The 15,784-nt window shown below is 38.2% G+C and overlaps 2 protein-coding genes across 16 annotated transcripts in view; one reads left to right on the forward strand and one right to left on the reverse strand.

Annotated features, from left to right (window-relative positions):
• The window catches only part of LOC121327729 (E3 ubiquitin-protein ligase MYCBP2), a 145,995-nt gene that overhangs the window by 43,461 nt on the left and 86,750 nt on the right, over nucleotides 1-15,784 (forward strand). For all 15 annotated transcript variants that reach the window (XM_041271894.1, XM_041271895.1, XM_041271899.1 and 12 more), the window contains exons 6-16: nucleotides 1,281-1,523; nucleotides 1,833-1,904; nucleotides 2,048-2,144; nucleotides 2,904-2,977; nucleotides 7,800-7,938; nucleotides 10,461-10,537; nucleotides 11,551-11,755; nucleotides 12,477-12,641; nucleotides 12,747-12,905; nucleotides 13,463-13,670; nucleotides 14,922-15,067. In XM_041271894.1, coding sequence (XP_041127828.1) covers nucleotides 1,281-1,523; nucleotides 1,833-1,904; nucleotides 2,048-2,144; nucleotides 2,904-2,977; nucleotides 7,800-7,938; nucleotides 10,461-10,537; nucleotides 11,551-11,755; nucleotides 12,477-12,641; nucleotides 12,747-12,905; nucleotides 13,463-13,670; nucleotides 14,922-15,067 — 1,585 coding nt within the window. The remainder of the gene's footprint in view (nucleotides 1-1,280; nucleotides 1,524-1,832; nucleotides 1,905-2,047; nucleotides 2,145-2,903; nucleotides 2,978-7,799; nucleotides 7,939-10,460; nucleotides 10,538-11,550; nucleotides 11,756-12,476; nucleotides 12,642-12,746; nucleotides 12,906-13,462; nucleotides 13,671-14,921; nucleotides 15,068-15,784) is intronic.
• The window catches only part of LOC121327731 (E3 ubiquitin-protein ligase MYCBP2-like), a 1,589-nt gene continuing 878 nt past the window's right edge, over nucleotides 15,074-15,784 (reverse strand). The window contains exons 3-4 of the mRNA XM_041271910.1: nucleotides 15,739-15,784; nucleotides 15,074-15,561 (exon numbers count right to left, since the gene is read on the reverse strand). The exon at nucleotides 15,739-15,784 is cut by the window's right edge and continues 38 nt beyond it. Coding sequence (XP_041127844.1) covers nucleotides 15,486-15,561; nucleotides 15,739-15,784 — 122 coding nt within the window. The 3' untranslated portion in view covers nucleotides 15,074-15,485. The remainder of the gene's footprint in view (nucleotides 15,562-15,738) is intronic.

Below are 15,784 nucleotides of genomic sequence, written 5' to 3' on the forward strand. Positions count from 1 at the left end.
TGTTATCCTATTCTCACTGGCATGTTATTGGTGTATAAATATATATAGCATTTATTTGAAAAAAAGAAACATTTTCTACATGGTTTGCAGTAGAAAGTAAATATAAATTTTACAGTGAAGACTAGCTGTGCACAAACAAATAAATAACACCCAATGTTCCATGCATTGTGTGAGATGGTAATATTTAAATGGTAACCAACAGCATTTTGTGGGGTATCCTTGAAAACTAAAATGTATGTGCTAAAGTGCTGCTTCATGCTAAAGAAACAGGGCTGGCATTTTACATGGTTAATGTACATGGTTTCTGGCTGACTGCATGGTAGTGATGTTGGCTACATTGTCTCAGTGGCATTCAGAAACTGGATATGGTTTGCACATAGAAGACATGCTAGATTGTTTTATCCAGTAGCTGCACAGTTAAGCATCTATGGCCTTTAAAAGATATGTATTGGGAAAATTTCTCATTGGGAAAACGTTTAGGCCAATGTTTATCGGTTAAAATGTTTTTGGTTGAGTTTCCCAGATATTTCAAATATTTAAAGAATAATATATTTTTTGAAGAAAAGAAAAGTAAGATTTTACTCTTCAGTTTTAACTGCACAACTAAACCTGATTGTGATAACATCCTTTCATGCTATCTTCTCAGTACCTCTTCAGTCTTTTTAATTGCATTTACTGTTATGAAAAGTGTTACAGGTAATATCGGAGTAATTCATCCATCGCTTCAAACACTTCCGAGATAAAACCGTAAAAAATAAATGCATTCCAAACAAATCCTTCTCTGGGGATTTCAGCATTTCAGTACTAATCATAAAATGAGCTGAATGTTTGTACAGTACCATTTGTACAGTCAACTCAGTCTCATGCCTGTGCAGGTGCTTGTGACTGTGCATTTAGGCATGGGTGCAGCAAGTCACCATGGTTCACATTTCCTGAGGCTGGGTATTTCCCTGATTTGGTGGTATGGTTCGGAGCACTCGTTTGACTCGCACATGGAACTACTAGTAAGTCCCTTCCAGGGAGGGTTCAGGCACCTTCACTGGGCAGTTTTTTTAGTTCATGTCATTGATATAAATAGATAATGTCAGTCTCCAGCCTTGTCATTTTTCACAGCCATTAAAATTGATTGCATAAAAAAGTTAAATCAGCAAAAAGATCATCTCAACATGGATAACGCGTCTTGCATTAAGTCTGATAGGCAACTCTTGAGTTCCAATTTACTCTGGGATCACACTCAGCCCAAATGACCCTATTATTAATTTTGTTTTATACTTCTCAAGGTTCCAACAATCCTAATTGCCCTCCAGAGAAGCGTCCAGGCAGTGCTGGTGGGAAAGGTCCAGATTCAGGACTGGTTTGGTAACGGGATCAAGAAGGCTGCACTGATGAACAAATGGGTCCTCAAAGAGGTATCCATAGAAGATGACGACCAGTGCCTGCTCCAGAGCGACGGCTCCTTCCTTTATCTCTTATGCAAAGATGGGCTGTATAAAGTGGGCTCAGGATATAGTGGAACAGTTAGGGTAAGATGAAATTCATTCTCTTGTCAAATGCCTCTCGTTACGATCACAGAAATGCATAATCAGTGTACACTATTAACCAGTTTTTACTAAATTAAAAGTTTACTTCCCTTGGGGGATACGTATTTGTAGGTGTCAACAAGTTACATTTGATCGCATTACAATGATGGTTATAGACATGCACTTATTATTCTTTTAGTGGGATCTTAATTTGATACTTTGCCAATGATTATTGATGTTGGATGCCATTTTAAGTTGGAATATGTATGCCAAAAAAAGCAAACATTTAGTTATTAACTGTTTATCTTCTAGGGCCATGTGTATAATTCAACATCACGTATACAAAACCGAAAGGAAAATAAGTCTTGGTTGGGATACGCACAGGTACGTGCAATAAACTATTACAATTAGTTAAGCAACAGCTTGCATATTAAAAACTTTTATAAAAACCTATAATGACTAAACGCATGCTGTTACATACTGTGACAGATACTAGAGTGTGTGAGTGTTTGTTTTGCTCCCACCAGGGATGTTTGCTGTACAGAGATCTGAGCAGCCACAGCATGACCGCTATAAAGATAAACCCGGAAACACTGGAGCAAGAGGGTGCAATCACCATGCCAGGTATGAAGAACTGACATTATGGAAACGGACCATTTGCAGGAAAAATGTACTTGAATATTATTAGAAGGGCAAGTTAATAATAACACTATGTAACACAATTTTTGTTCCTGGGTAGTAAGTGTTATTTCCTAATTGCTTATGCCTCAGAAGTATAGAAAAAAGCTGTTATTCCCCACAAACTTTGCTTTTGTGACCAACAGTGATATTTCAAAATATCAATATTTCCAATGGGAAATCGGGCAAATGTGTGTCTTTTCGTTCACATAAAGTCAGAAAAAAATGTCCAAATTAACATGTATTTTATACATGTATTTACAGTATAATCATCACTGTCCTGGTCACAAAAGCAAAGTTTGTGGGGAATAACAGCTATTTTCTATACTTCTGAGGCATAAGCAATTAGGAAATAACACTTACTACCCAGGAACAAAAAAAAAATAATAATAATTTGTTACACAGTGTAATCAAACTACTGGGAATCTTAAACATTTTAATTGTTCTCAATGGTATTTTATAAATTTATAGGCCATAAGAAACACTAAAGCTAGTTGACATCACAGGCGGTAGTAAAAAGAGATTTCATGTTGTAGGTTCATCAGTTCATTGTAGTTTTTTGTATCTAGCAACATTCATATCTGTCTGTTTGCTGAATCATGTCATAACTTGTATTGTATTGGATGCACTGCAGGTCCTAATGTATGTTTGTGTTTTTAATTAGTAAATTGAATCATTTCTGACTCTTGTTTGTTTTCTGCACAGGCCTCCAGGCTGATGCGCAGAACATTGTCTTTACAGATGGAGAGTACATCAATCAAATTGCAGCTTGCAGAGATGTAAGAGTTTATTCAGTAAAACTAGTGGATCATGACAAACTCAGAGATTTATGGCATAGTTTATATTTACACACCTTATTGGCTGTAAAAATATATTTATCTGGGTGCCACAATGTCAAATTCATGACTTAATCAAATCTTTTTGTGAGTTGTGCTTTTGCCTTGTAGTTTTGCAAAACAGAATCTGGATGATTTTTTTTTTTTTTAGTAAAGAGGTTCTGGTTTATTCGGTATCAATAGGAAACGACAGCACAGATTCTGGTTTCTCTTATGATTTCCTACAGGCTACTAGTACTGGCAGAGTAATTAGAGCAAACGATCTTGACATCAGCATGCTAGCAGACCCATACAGGATAGTGATACCATGCCTATAGTAAGTGTTCACCCCCCTTGGACGTTTTCAGTTTGTTGTGTTACAACCTGAAATCTTGATGCATTTAAATGGGATTTTTTTTCACTTTAATTTACACAACCTACTCAACACTTTGAAGTGGCAAGATAATGTTTATTGTGAAACAACAGTTAATGAAAAATAAAAAAAAAACTGAAATGCCTTGGTTAGATAAGTATTCACCCCCCTGAGTCAATACTTGGTAGAACCACCTTTGGCAGCATTACACCTGTGAGTCTTTTGGGGTAAGTCTCTACCAGGTTTGTACATCTGGATCATGCAATATTCAACCATTCTTCTTGGCAAAATTGTTCAAACTCTATTCGCCCATTCTTCTTGGCAAAATTATTCAAGCCCTGTCAAGTTGGTCGTTCGTTGGTGGACAGCAATCTTCAAATCTTGCCACAGATTCTCAATTGGATTCAAGTCCGGGCTTTGACTGGGCCACTCTAGGACATTCACTTTCTTGTTTTTAAACCACTTTAGGGTTGCTTTGGCTGTGTGCTTGGGGTCATTGTCCTGCTGAAAGGTGAATCTCTGTCCCAGTCTTAGGTCTTTTGCAGACTGAAGCAGGTTTTCCTCAAGGATTTGCCTATATTTAGCTCCATACATTTTGCCCTCTGCCCTGACAAACTTCCCAGTCACTGCCGATGAAAAGCATCCCCAAAGCATGATTCTGCCACCACCGTGCTTACAGTAGGGATGGTGTTACCTGGGTGATGTGCTGTGCTGGGTTTGTGCCAGACATAACGCTTTGCGTGTAGTGTTCTATTTGCCAAATAGTTCAATTTTCGTTTCGTCGGACCACATAATCTTTTGCCACATCTTTTCAGAGTCTCACACATGCCCAAGCGGGATTTTACATAGGCTTTTTTTCAGAAATGGCTTCCTTCTTGCCACTCTTCCATATAGGCAGGTTTGTGGAGTACCTCAGCTATTGTTGACACAAGGACAGTTTCTCCCATCTCAGCCATGGAACGCTGTAGGTCTTTTAGAGTTGTCATTGGCCTCTTGGTCGCTTCTCTGACTAATGCCCTTCTTACTCAGCTGCTTGGTTTGGGAGAACGGCCTGCTCCAAGCAGATTCTGGGTGCTGCCGTATACCTTCCATTTCTTAATGATCGACTTGTCTTGTTCCAAGGGATGTTCAGTGCCTTTGAAATCTTTTCATACTGCTCCCCTGATCTGTGCCTTCTCACAACTTTATCCCAGAGTTGTTTTGAAAGCTCCTTGGTCTTCATGGTAGTATCTTTACTTTGAATGCACTACCCAACTGTGGGACCTTGCAGAGACAGGGGTATTTAATCTGAAATCATGTAAACCACTTTTATTGCACACAGATGGACTACATTTAACTTACTGTGTGAATTCTGAAGGCGATTGGTTGCACCTGAGCTTATTTAGGAGTGTCATAGCAAAGGGGGCGTACTTATCTAATGAAGACTTGTCAGGTTTTTATTTTAACTTGATTTGTTTTTTCACCCCCTGTGGCAGAGTGGTTGCAGTGACGTCACAGAAACGCAACAGCGCTCAGCACATTTATTAAATAATAAAGCAAGGATTTAAACAAAACACCAAACAAAAGAGCACAAGGGCCAAACAAACAAACAAACACTAAACAAGTATTATGCTGGTTACGAAACCAGTATACATATCAGTTGTTTCTTTCTATTTGCCATTCTTACGTCTCTCCTCTGACACTGTCCGCCTAATAAGCCTCGACTGCGTCTTTTATAGTCTGTGGCTGGAGTCTTAATTACCTAAATTGATACAATAATTCCCTTAAGGCTCCAGCCACATTGCCACGAGGGTACTAAGGAAGGGGTTTGTGGGTACTATTGTAGGCAGTTAATATATTCTTAAGAGCAATAAATTAAAGGCCCTCCAAGAACTGTAGGGGATAAAGAGATACCTTCGATAGTCAAGGTCTCGGTGGGACCTCCAATTAGAGCTGTGGGTACTATTGTAATGTACAAACCCGTTTTTAATATCGCTCTCTGAAAATGATGGCGGATTTACACGTTACAACAAGCCGAAAATAGACCACATTCCAGACTGTTCAAAGTTCATGAATCGTGTTTGTTCAATGAGCAAATGATTCAATACTGGGAATCTCTTCTTAGAAAGATGGTATTTATTAAGCATGCAATAAAATAAGTTTGAAAATCACACAAAACAGTTACACAATTAAATGTCACATTAAAAGCATTACAATGAGAACTAAGGTTTAAAACAACAATTCACCAAAGAAATACTATTATGTACTGACACAATACCTGAATAGATATTTTAAGAGTATTGTTACCTAGCCTTAAAAGTCGTCCCTTGTGTTTCTCCTAGTGTCAGGGCTCCCAGCCTTGATGGATAAATACTTAGAGCTGAGGGCTCCAGGTGCAGTCTTTAGTTTCTTAGAGTCTTCTTAGGTCTGAGACAGCCATCAAAGGTCCGGCGCAGGTATCAAAAGGTCTGGGGCAGCTAGCAGGTCCAAGGAAGTAATCGCAGGTCCGAGGGAGCCATGAGCTGGGCTAAAGCAGGGGTTTTATACTTTTCAAACAAAGAGATTGTTTGAATTTCCCGCTGCATGCTCACATGGGCTTGCAATCTTGATTGATTGCTCCCCCCCCTTCCTCTGTCTGATTATCATAATCTGGAAAGGGGAAACTTTAAAACGTGCATAACTTTTGCAAAATAATTCAGATTTTATTCTGAATTCCTGCTATTTTTACCATAAGAAAATACATTTCTTTAGACACCAAACATGTCTGGTTGCAATTTTAGTTATGGTTTGGTTTTGGTTATGGTTTGGCATTGCAAATAGTTTAATTCTCTTAGGGATTTATTACCTGGGTTATTCTATACTTGTTAGGCAATTTAAGAATAAAAACACTCTTGTACTCGTAGTGGTATTAAATCAGTATGATGTGAAATTTGTCTTAAATCTTTTAAGCTACTTTTCTCTCTTTTTCAGACTCCTATGCTAAACCACCTTAAATCACAGAGACGGGTTTGATTAGCCTTTTGTTTCCTGAGTGTCTGGTGCATTCAAGGTGTGAGGTTGATCGTTATCTCTAGACAAAGCTAGACAAATTAGATTAAGGTTCTTTCAATGTGTATTCCTGATAATGTAAGAACATAACATAAAGTCCATGACATTTGCAATATATTTGTAATGCCAATGTCTGTAGAACCTACAGGTTTTAACCTCATCCCACTGACTACACATTATAAGACTGGCTTTTTCGCTGGTCTCAAACAGCAAGATAAGACGGATGGCTTTGTCCGCCTGCACAAAAATACAATAATAATAGAAAACATACATAAATAAATAAATATAAAGGGGTGGGCACTTTGCCCCCCCCCCCCACATTTTTTCATACATTGAAAGTGTTAAGTAGGTTGTGTAAATCAAATGAAAAAAAAAAATCCCATTTAAATGCATCAAGGGGGGGGGGGGGGGGGGGGGGGGGGGGGGTGAATACTTCCTATAGGCACTGTAGTAGCTCAAGCATGTTGAAAGTGACACAATTGAAACGCTGCTCACAAGAAGTAAGAGAGCATTATGCTGTTCATTTATTTAAGTTCATTTGTTTTTTCTTTTTCATTTACTTGAGATATCTTCAACTCCTACATGTCATGTCCTTTTTAGCCTGACTTTCTGAGATTTTCAATAGAAATATTGATCCTTGAACCTTCATACAGTATCTTTTTACCTTCAGCTGAATCTTTTTCTTAACCTGAAGCTGTGCTCAAGGAGTCATCGACACACAGATCCCCTTTGAGGAGCATGTGTGGAGAGGTGGATGGGAAGACTTGTGTTAGATTCAGATGAATTCATTCTTCAAAGAGCTTCTGATAAATAAGTTATTCAAAATCAGTTCTGGAGGAAAATTTGAAATTCATACAACCTGCTGTGAAAAATAATTTTTATAATAATTCACTGTAAATTAGGCAATTGGGAGAAGGGATATCAAAAAAATGATGGTCCTTACGACAACACTGAGCAAGTAAATGCCAGCATGTGTGATTTTTTTTTTTCAATCCCATGATATCGTGATATGGAAATTGTTGTCAATATCATGTCAAAATATCGATATTGGTTCCCATTACTGCTTTAAAACATTTACACTGCTCACGATGACCAAACTATAAGTACTTAAGGATTCATTCATTCTAACACAGCCATCAAAACATCTGCACTCTGCCTCATGAAAGGTAACAGGGATGACCTACCTACTTAAAACAGAGGATGGGCCTATTTTTGATGGCTGTCATGCCATATCCCTTTCACCAAGTTTCTTCAGATGCAATACGAACCCAGCCTCTAACTCTGCACTTAGTATTGAATGTGTTTCTAAAGTTCAAATAGCTTCCAGTGGGTGGTAATATTTGGGTAGAAACAGTCTGATTGAGTTTTCTGTCACATGATTTTTAGGATGGTTTTGTTGTCCGTATCTATGCAACGAGCACCGAGCCAGAACTTCAACAAGAGTTGCAGCTGAAGCTGGCCAGAAAATGTCTCCATGCTTGTGGGATATCCTTGTTTGATCTGGAGAAAGACCTGCACATAATGTGTAAGAGATGCTTTTATTTGTTTATTCACAAAGTCTATTTGAAGCATTCTGTTCTGTCCTGTCCATGCTGATTTAAATGACAGGCTAGGGTATAACTGAAATGAGCCTCCCATTTCCTAAAAGGTCAGGGACTGCATGACTAAGCTAAAACCAAAGTGGTTAATAATTGGCTCCCAATTCAGGGAGCTTTGTTGTTCTGAAAATATATTGCCTGTATTATTTCTTTTATTTTATAAGGCATCACTACAAGGCATGCTAGCCAAGGTTTAAAAATCAAGTTGTGTATCTCTAGCACAAGCAGTGTATCGCTGCCTCCGCCCCTCCACTTGTCTTATGCTAAAGAGATGTTTTTTTTTGTTTTTTTTTTACTTACTTTGAAATACGTAGAAGTTTCAAATACAGTATTGGTGCTGCTTCCTGGTTTGAAACCCCTTCCTGTACTGGTGCTCTAGTGGTCTAGCTGCCACCAGGCATTTTACCATTTATCTGAATGGAAGTCTGTATATCTGAAGTATGAAAACATGTAAAAGAACCAAAAGATCTTCGGCACAAGAAAAGGGTGAACCAATCTTTCTAAATGGGTTTTAAAACCTTGGTTCACACTCCTTTTGTTACAGTTGTTAACTGTCCAGGATATCGTCTGTCATTACATTGTGTTTTTTTATATCATGAGTAAGACGGACTGTTGCCAGTGTTAACTATCAAAGCAAGACCTACTTACAGTGACAACCTGGTGGTGGTGTCTGAATCCATCTTGAAAACATTAGCATACTTTAATACAGCTTTGGAACAATTCTCTGTTTTGCATAGTCCTGCATCCCCATTCCAACAATACCTACCTGTAAAAGTAACCTTGAATAAATATGGTAATTAGCACTTGGAAGTGTGCATTTGTGTACACCTTGGTGAATAATGACTGTAACATGTTGATTGCGATCACCACTAACTGCATTATAACAACCCCAAAGCAGACCTGGTATGGAGTTTGCATGAGCAGTGGAGTAACATTCCACACAGCTATTCTATTGTTCTATTGTTTAGTCTGTTTCAGTACACTTTTCTTGTTTTAATTAAATGTGTTGCAGTTGAAGCCTTGTGTACTTTTTTTTTTTTTTTTTTTTTTTTTAAACCATGAAAAGGATGTTTGAGAATTCCTATTATAGCTAGGTCTTACTTACCCGACCATAATACTGCTTGGAAGGTTTTAATGATTGATAAGCCACGTGATTACAAGACTGCATATTCTTGCACAGATTACTTCGTTCCCCTCTCAATATGTCTGTTTAAAACAGCAAACCCAATTGGTTTATGATTTGAAAGATAAACAGTTATTTCATGCGCTGTAATATTATTTTTCTTAAGCCTGTGGTCAAAGTCTCATGAAACAAGCCACACATTTAATCCAAAGCCTCATTAACAGGCTTTTGGGTAGAAGAAGAATAGGGAAATAGCATAAAGATTGCAGCTCATGAATTATTAGTGATATCCATTAAATGCATTCTAGCCCAAGACGAATTTGAGAAGTACTGCAGCACCCTTATGAACCAACTGTAACTGATAATATTAAGTCTTATGCAAACGTCAGTCAATATTGTTCTTATTGAAAATGCAAAAATATTCTACAAAGTTTTTTGCTTATGTTAGCTTAGCTAATGTTAAATTTAGGCAGTTGGAGTCACTTCTCCCTAGGGTTACAAAGCTCAGATTAGAAACCATTCATTCCATCATTTTGATGCCAGCATAAACAAATGGAGAATTGATGGGAAATTTTTTAATGTGTTACACAAATTCAGGAGACTTGGAAGCCAGGTGTAAATCATGAAATATCCTTAAGAAGATTGTTAAAAGTCGCCGCTTGTTCTTTTATAGGGTGTCATGGTAGTTTTGCTGAGTTATGGTGTGTGGAACAACTCCTTGACTATAAGACCAAACTTTATGTATCGCCACAGTGATTCTTTTTCTGGTCAGATCTAGACTCTAACACCTCATGCATATCAAATTATGACTGTCTGCTGATAGGAGAAATAAGCAGTCAAAAAGTGAAGCAAAACATAGTAACTGAAGATAGATAATCAAACGGTGAAATGTTTAAGATTTTGACTAAAACATTTTAGATTGTAACCATCACATTTCAATATGTCTTATGTCTTAATTCTACCTTTTTGCACTGAACATGTAACATGATTTTTTTTTCCAGACAGTTAAGGTAGGCCTTTATCTCAGGGATTTCTGATTGGCCACCCCATATATGTGTTTGATTGTATACATATTGGGGTAAAATACATTGGATATGTTTGATTTGAAACTGGGGAATGCTCATTAACAGAAACAAACATTTATTGGAAAGGTCATTAACATGCATAATTAAAGTTAATATTTACTGTTCTGTTACCCTTTTGAAAACAAACTAGCTGATTGAAGGTGAATAATCCCCCCACAATCTCACGGCCCCCCGGCTTTCCTGTATGTAAAGAGTAATGGTGCCTGTGGGTCTGTTGAATATTGCATTTGTCTGCCCTCAGGTACAGGGTTTGACGAGGAGGCTGCAGTCCTGGGAGCTGGCAGAGAATTTGCTCTCATGAAAACTGCGAGTGGAAAGGTACTATATTCGACAACTGTTAAACACTGGGGCTTACCTTTTGTACAGAATTCTGATGATTCATCATGGCTGCATAATTGAAAATACACGCTTCATTACCAGTTATCCTTGTTCCTTGCGTGACTTTCTGCATAAAGTAAGATCTTTGTGTGCTGAGTGTCATGTGGTTCATTGTCTATTCGGTCCTCAATCAGATCTTGGGCCCACCTATGGGACCGCACCCAGTCAGGGTAGTATGCAAGGGAGTCCTGTTCTTTATGGGTGGTGTTTTCAGTCCTAGAAATATAAGTGATTAGGATTTAGTCAAGCACAGATTATTGGAAAGTAATCATTTTTAAGTAATCTTTTTCTTTACTGAAGTGCCTCTAGCACAATATCACAGTCATTTAGTTTTTTTATCCTGTGTATTTAACACAGTTTAATTCAAATAACATACACAAATAAACTACTTTTTTGTACATGAATGCTTTTTTTTTTTAAAACTAGTGCAGTATTTATATCAAATGTACATACCAGGTTAACCACAATACTGCTAAATTCACTATCCCCACGAAGACAACATTTACTGCTTGTTACGTTTGTTGCATAAAAGGGGTTATTAATGAGTACATACAGTATACATGTCCTGTACTGCATACCAAGACTAGTGTTGTGCTATCTTATTGCATGTGTGAAAGATGTGTTGTACCAATTTAAAAATGCAAATAATGGATTACATTTTTAATTGGTGTTCTCCACCCCCTCGCTGCCTCAAGGTGCTGTAGTGTCTTGATTTTCAAATCTTGAATATTAGCCCCTTTACTGCGCTTCCTTTTTTATTTTGTTTTTTACATGTTATTTCAAAATTAAATAGCTATGTGAGAGATGGTGCTTTTATAAACACTCATTTAGTTACTGTTGTACACTCTGCAAAGTGCAAGGGGTTTGACTGCCATTTGCAATGTCTATAAGGAAAAAAACCTTTACCTTGTATGCAAAAAGCTTTGACCGATCCCTCATTTTGTCCCCCTTAGATATATTACACTGGCAAGTATCAGAGCTTGGGAATCAAACAAGGCGGTCCTTCGGCAGGGAAGTGGGTGGAGCTGCCGATCACCAAATCCCCTAAAGTCATCCAGTTCTCTGTTGGACATGATGGCTCACATGCCTTACTGGTAGCGGAGGATGGAAGTGTCTTCTTCACTGGGTCCGCCAGCAAAGGAGAGGATGGAGAATCAAGTATTGAATTTTCTTTGTATGATTATTGGGGGTTATGAATGAACATTATATGAGAATTTGCTGTACAGGATGTAAAGAAACTACATTAAATATCAGATCTGTTGGCAGCTGCACTGTGTCGAAGCTTAAGTCTTAAAATAGAATCATCTCAGCTGTAAAATGTATTACAGTTGGTTCTTCCTTCTGTATGCATTGTGTATGGATTGCTTTACCCAGATTCATTCAAATGTGACTTGTAAAGGTGCTAAACAGAGATGAACAATCACCTGTCATTCAGAACAGTGCAGAACAGCAATGTCCCAATGCCACCACCATGTGTTAACAGAACCAAAACTCTGAGAATTAACATTGAGCCTGTCAGCCTAGGGTTACAACTGTGAATTAGTTTTTCAACTAGACAAAGTGGTGTATAATATAATTATGAATGTTCAGCTTTGATATAGACATAATACATTATGTGCCTCACACCAGTGCAATAAAAACACCACTTCCCAGCAATCTACCAGTCTTTACCATAAATCTGAATTTCTGCCTCATACAACATTATACCCCAAGAGCACTACATTGTGCAGTTCATAAATCAACTACTTTTATCCAGCTTCCAAGGCCCGTTTTAAAAGTAATAACAATTAGAGGGTATATATAAATTCCTTGTTATTTCTGAATTGTTTACACCCGATGCTCTTTAGTGTTGTGCATTCTTATGTCTTTCTGTCCACAGCAAAAAGCAGACGGCAGCCAAAACCCTATAAGCCCAAGAAAATGCTGAAGGTAGATGGCAAGACTGCAGTTTACACTGCATGCAACAATGGCAGCAGCAGCATTGTAACAAAAGATGGAGAGCTGTACATGTTTGGAAAAGATGCTGTTTATAGTGACAGCTCCTGTAAGTACAATTAACAGTACAATTTGTGTTGTGACAGGTATTGCAGCAACCTTATGGATACACCATTGATCTTTTTTGATAATGTTTTTTTTGTTGTTGTATCAGGCCAGGTGACTGATTTGAAAGGACACTTTGTAACTCAGGTAGCTATGGGGAAAGCTCATACCTGTGTGCTGACCAAGGATGGAGAGGTCTGGACATTTGGGGTCAACAACAAAGGACAGTGTGGCAGAGATACTGGCTCCATGAGCCAGGCTGGGAAAGGTCAGTATGGGCTGGAGTGTCACATTAAAAATGTCAGGTGGCAAATTGGCGAAAAACATTGATGTAATCCTATCAGTGTTTTTTGTTATTGAATTTAAAGTACTTGTTTGCTCTTGGAATTCTCTTGAAGTTCTATTAGTATTACTATGTCATGTCCTATCAGTAGTAACTGCACTAAATCTGTTAACTGTTGTCTCCTGCACAAAGGTGTACAGATTATTCTAAACATACAATTCCTTACATTATTGGTAACATACACGCCAGCAAATGAAAATGTAAACAAATTTTAAATTAGTTATTTATCGTTAATCTAATGAAACCAAAAAGCTATCTTCCTATTTTCTGCACATACAGCATTATATTTTAGGAACAATATCTTTAAATTGGTTTTCGTCTTCATGAGACTAGCATGTAAAGGATGCACAAGACAACACTCTTAAACATATAAAGAGATCATGTAAGGAAAGCAGATCCTTTTATGGTTTACTGCAGACAACAATTAGATCAAATGACCATCAGGAATGGTAAAGTTGTTCTTTGATCTCTGCCTCCTCAAGCTGGGTTTGGGATTGAGAACATGGCGACGGCGATGGACGAGGACCTGGAAGAGGAGCTGGACGAGAAGGAGGAGAAGTCCATGATGTGTCAGCCTGGCATGCACAAGTGGAAGCTGGACCAGTGCATGGTGTGCACGGTCTGTGGAGATTGCACTGGCTATGGGTCCAGCTGTGTCAGCAGCGGGAGACCAGACAGAGTCCCAGGAGGGTAAGGGTTCTCTTATACACCAGTATTCTGAGAACAGACAGTACGAGGAGGGTAAGGGTTCTCTTATACACCTGTACTGTGAGACCAGACAGTGCGAGGAGGGTAAGGGTTCTCTCATACACCCGTACTGTGAGACCAGACAGTGCGAGGAGGGTAAGAGTTCTCTCATACACCCATACTGTGAGACCAGACAGTACGAGGAGGGTAAGGGTTCTCTTATACACCTGTACTGTGAGACCAGACAGTGCCAAGAGGGTAAAGGTTCTCTCATACACCAGTACTCGGAGGTTCACATAACTTTTACCGTTCATTTCTCACAGAAACTATTTGTTACACACCGAAATTTTGGCACAGTCTAGAAAAAGAACCCTGTGCATTGCTTTAACTTTCATAAAGGCATTTTACAATTAGAGAAAAGTTTAATGAAAAGATATTTTATCTGTGCCGCTTGCTGCTTACCTTCAAAAAATAATGCATTTGTGCTTCAAATTTGTGCTTTAAACCAAGATGACCTTTTACGCCTTTGCGCTCAAAATAGAAAACAGCAGTGTGCATTTTCTTTTAAACATTACTGATGCATACTAGTGTATCAGTTAATTGAATGTCTGTCCATACTTATTTTTCCTTGTGTTATCGAGGACCAAGGTGCTGAATCCATTGATGTCCAGGTAATCTGCTACAATATTTAGTGTATCTGTAAAATTTCAATTTCAATCTTGCATATGTGGGTTGTTTTGACACCTACGTGGTCTTTTTCAATACAGAGGTCAAGCTTCGCCAGCATCAAACCGCACTCAAGCACTGGCACTGTTCCAGGAATGTGCTACATTCAGCAACAGAATAGTTTCTGTTCATTATTATCAGTTTAAATGTTTAAAAAGAAAATATTACTTCTCATGTCAAAATCATATTGAAGATGCTGTTGGGCTAAAAGTAATGTTTTGGAATCATACTCTGATGCGGTATGTTGTCAAAAAAATTTATTGCATTATGCATTGTATTTTAAATGAGAAAATACCTAAAGAAAACACAATTTTGGTAAATTTTCTATCCTATTCTTTTCTGTACATGGTCATAACCTTTTTCATCATACTTTATACCTCTAATTCTGAATTGCACCTGTGCTGGAGGAGGATTTAAGTTGCTGACAGACTTGTTCAAGTTGTAGTTTTATTTGGAAACACAGTATGATTCCCACATCTGTGCAGTCTGTATCTGAAGGCTCTTGACATTATTTGCTGCTCCTTGTAGAATCTGTGGATGTGGCTCTGGGGAATCAGGGTGCTCGGCCTGTGGCTGCTGTAAGGCCTGTGCGAGGGAACTGGATGGCCAGGAGGCAAGGCAAAGGGGGATCTTTGATGCAGTCAAGGAGATGATACCATTAGACCTGCTGTTAGGTAAACTAAAACCTTCTTTCATCTCTTCACATGTGCCTGTTGTAGGTTTTTATGGCTGACATGTGATCCTGTTGTATTAACTCAATATTCTGTGAAGCACACTGGGCTCTGTAAATTCTGTGGACAAATGAGCTTTTATCTTCATACAGCAGTTGAATAAACGTTATACTGCATTGAATCCACACTGTTGTGGTAATGAGTCAGAATACCTAAAGTAAATCATAGTTACGGTTTGTAATAAAAAAATAAATAATAACTCCGGGAGCAAGCTCACTTTACAGTGAGGCTTTTGTTCTTGATGTTGCCCTGAAAGCCTGCAGATTGAGATCTCCCCTAGTCACACAGTATACATATTTTTCATTTTTGTACTATGTGGGGTGCTGGAACCTATATCTCTGAGATTAACCAGATTGGCTTGTTAATCATCCTGGCTGTGAACAGGCTCGCTGGTTTGCTGCTTTCCTTTTGCTGCATTGCCATCATTTGATGGAAGCCTGAATAAAATAAATAAAGCAACAACAATTGAATTTGGAAAACTGCTGCCCAACACTTTATAAAAAAAATTCTTACACACTCAATGCAACCAGTATTTAACATGGGTGGGGATCACCAAGAGGTTTAGTTTTCCCTCCATTGCCAATATAAAAATAATAAAGTAACATGTGACATACCTGTATAACAGCTGAGGAATCTGACCAGCGTTTACATCTGTACCAT

This window comes from Polyodon spathula, chromosome 15 (assembly GCF_017654505.1).
Source record: "Polyodon spathula isolate WHYD16114869_AA chromosome 15, ASM1765450v1, whole genome shotgun sequence".
Lineage (NCBI taxonomy): Eukaryota > Metazoa > Chordata > Actinopteri > Acipenseriformes > Polyodontidae > Polyodon > Polyodon spathula.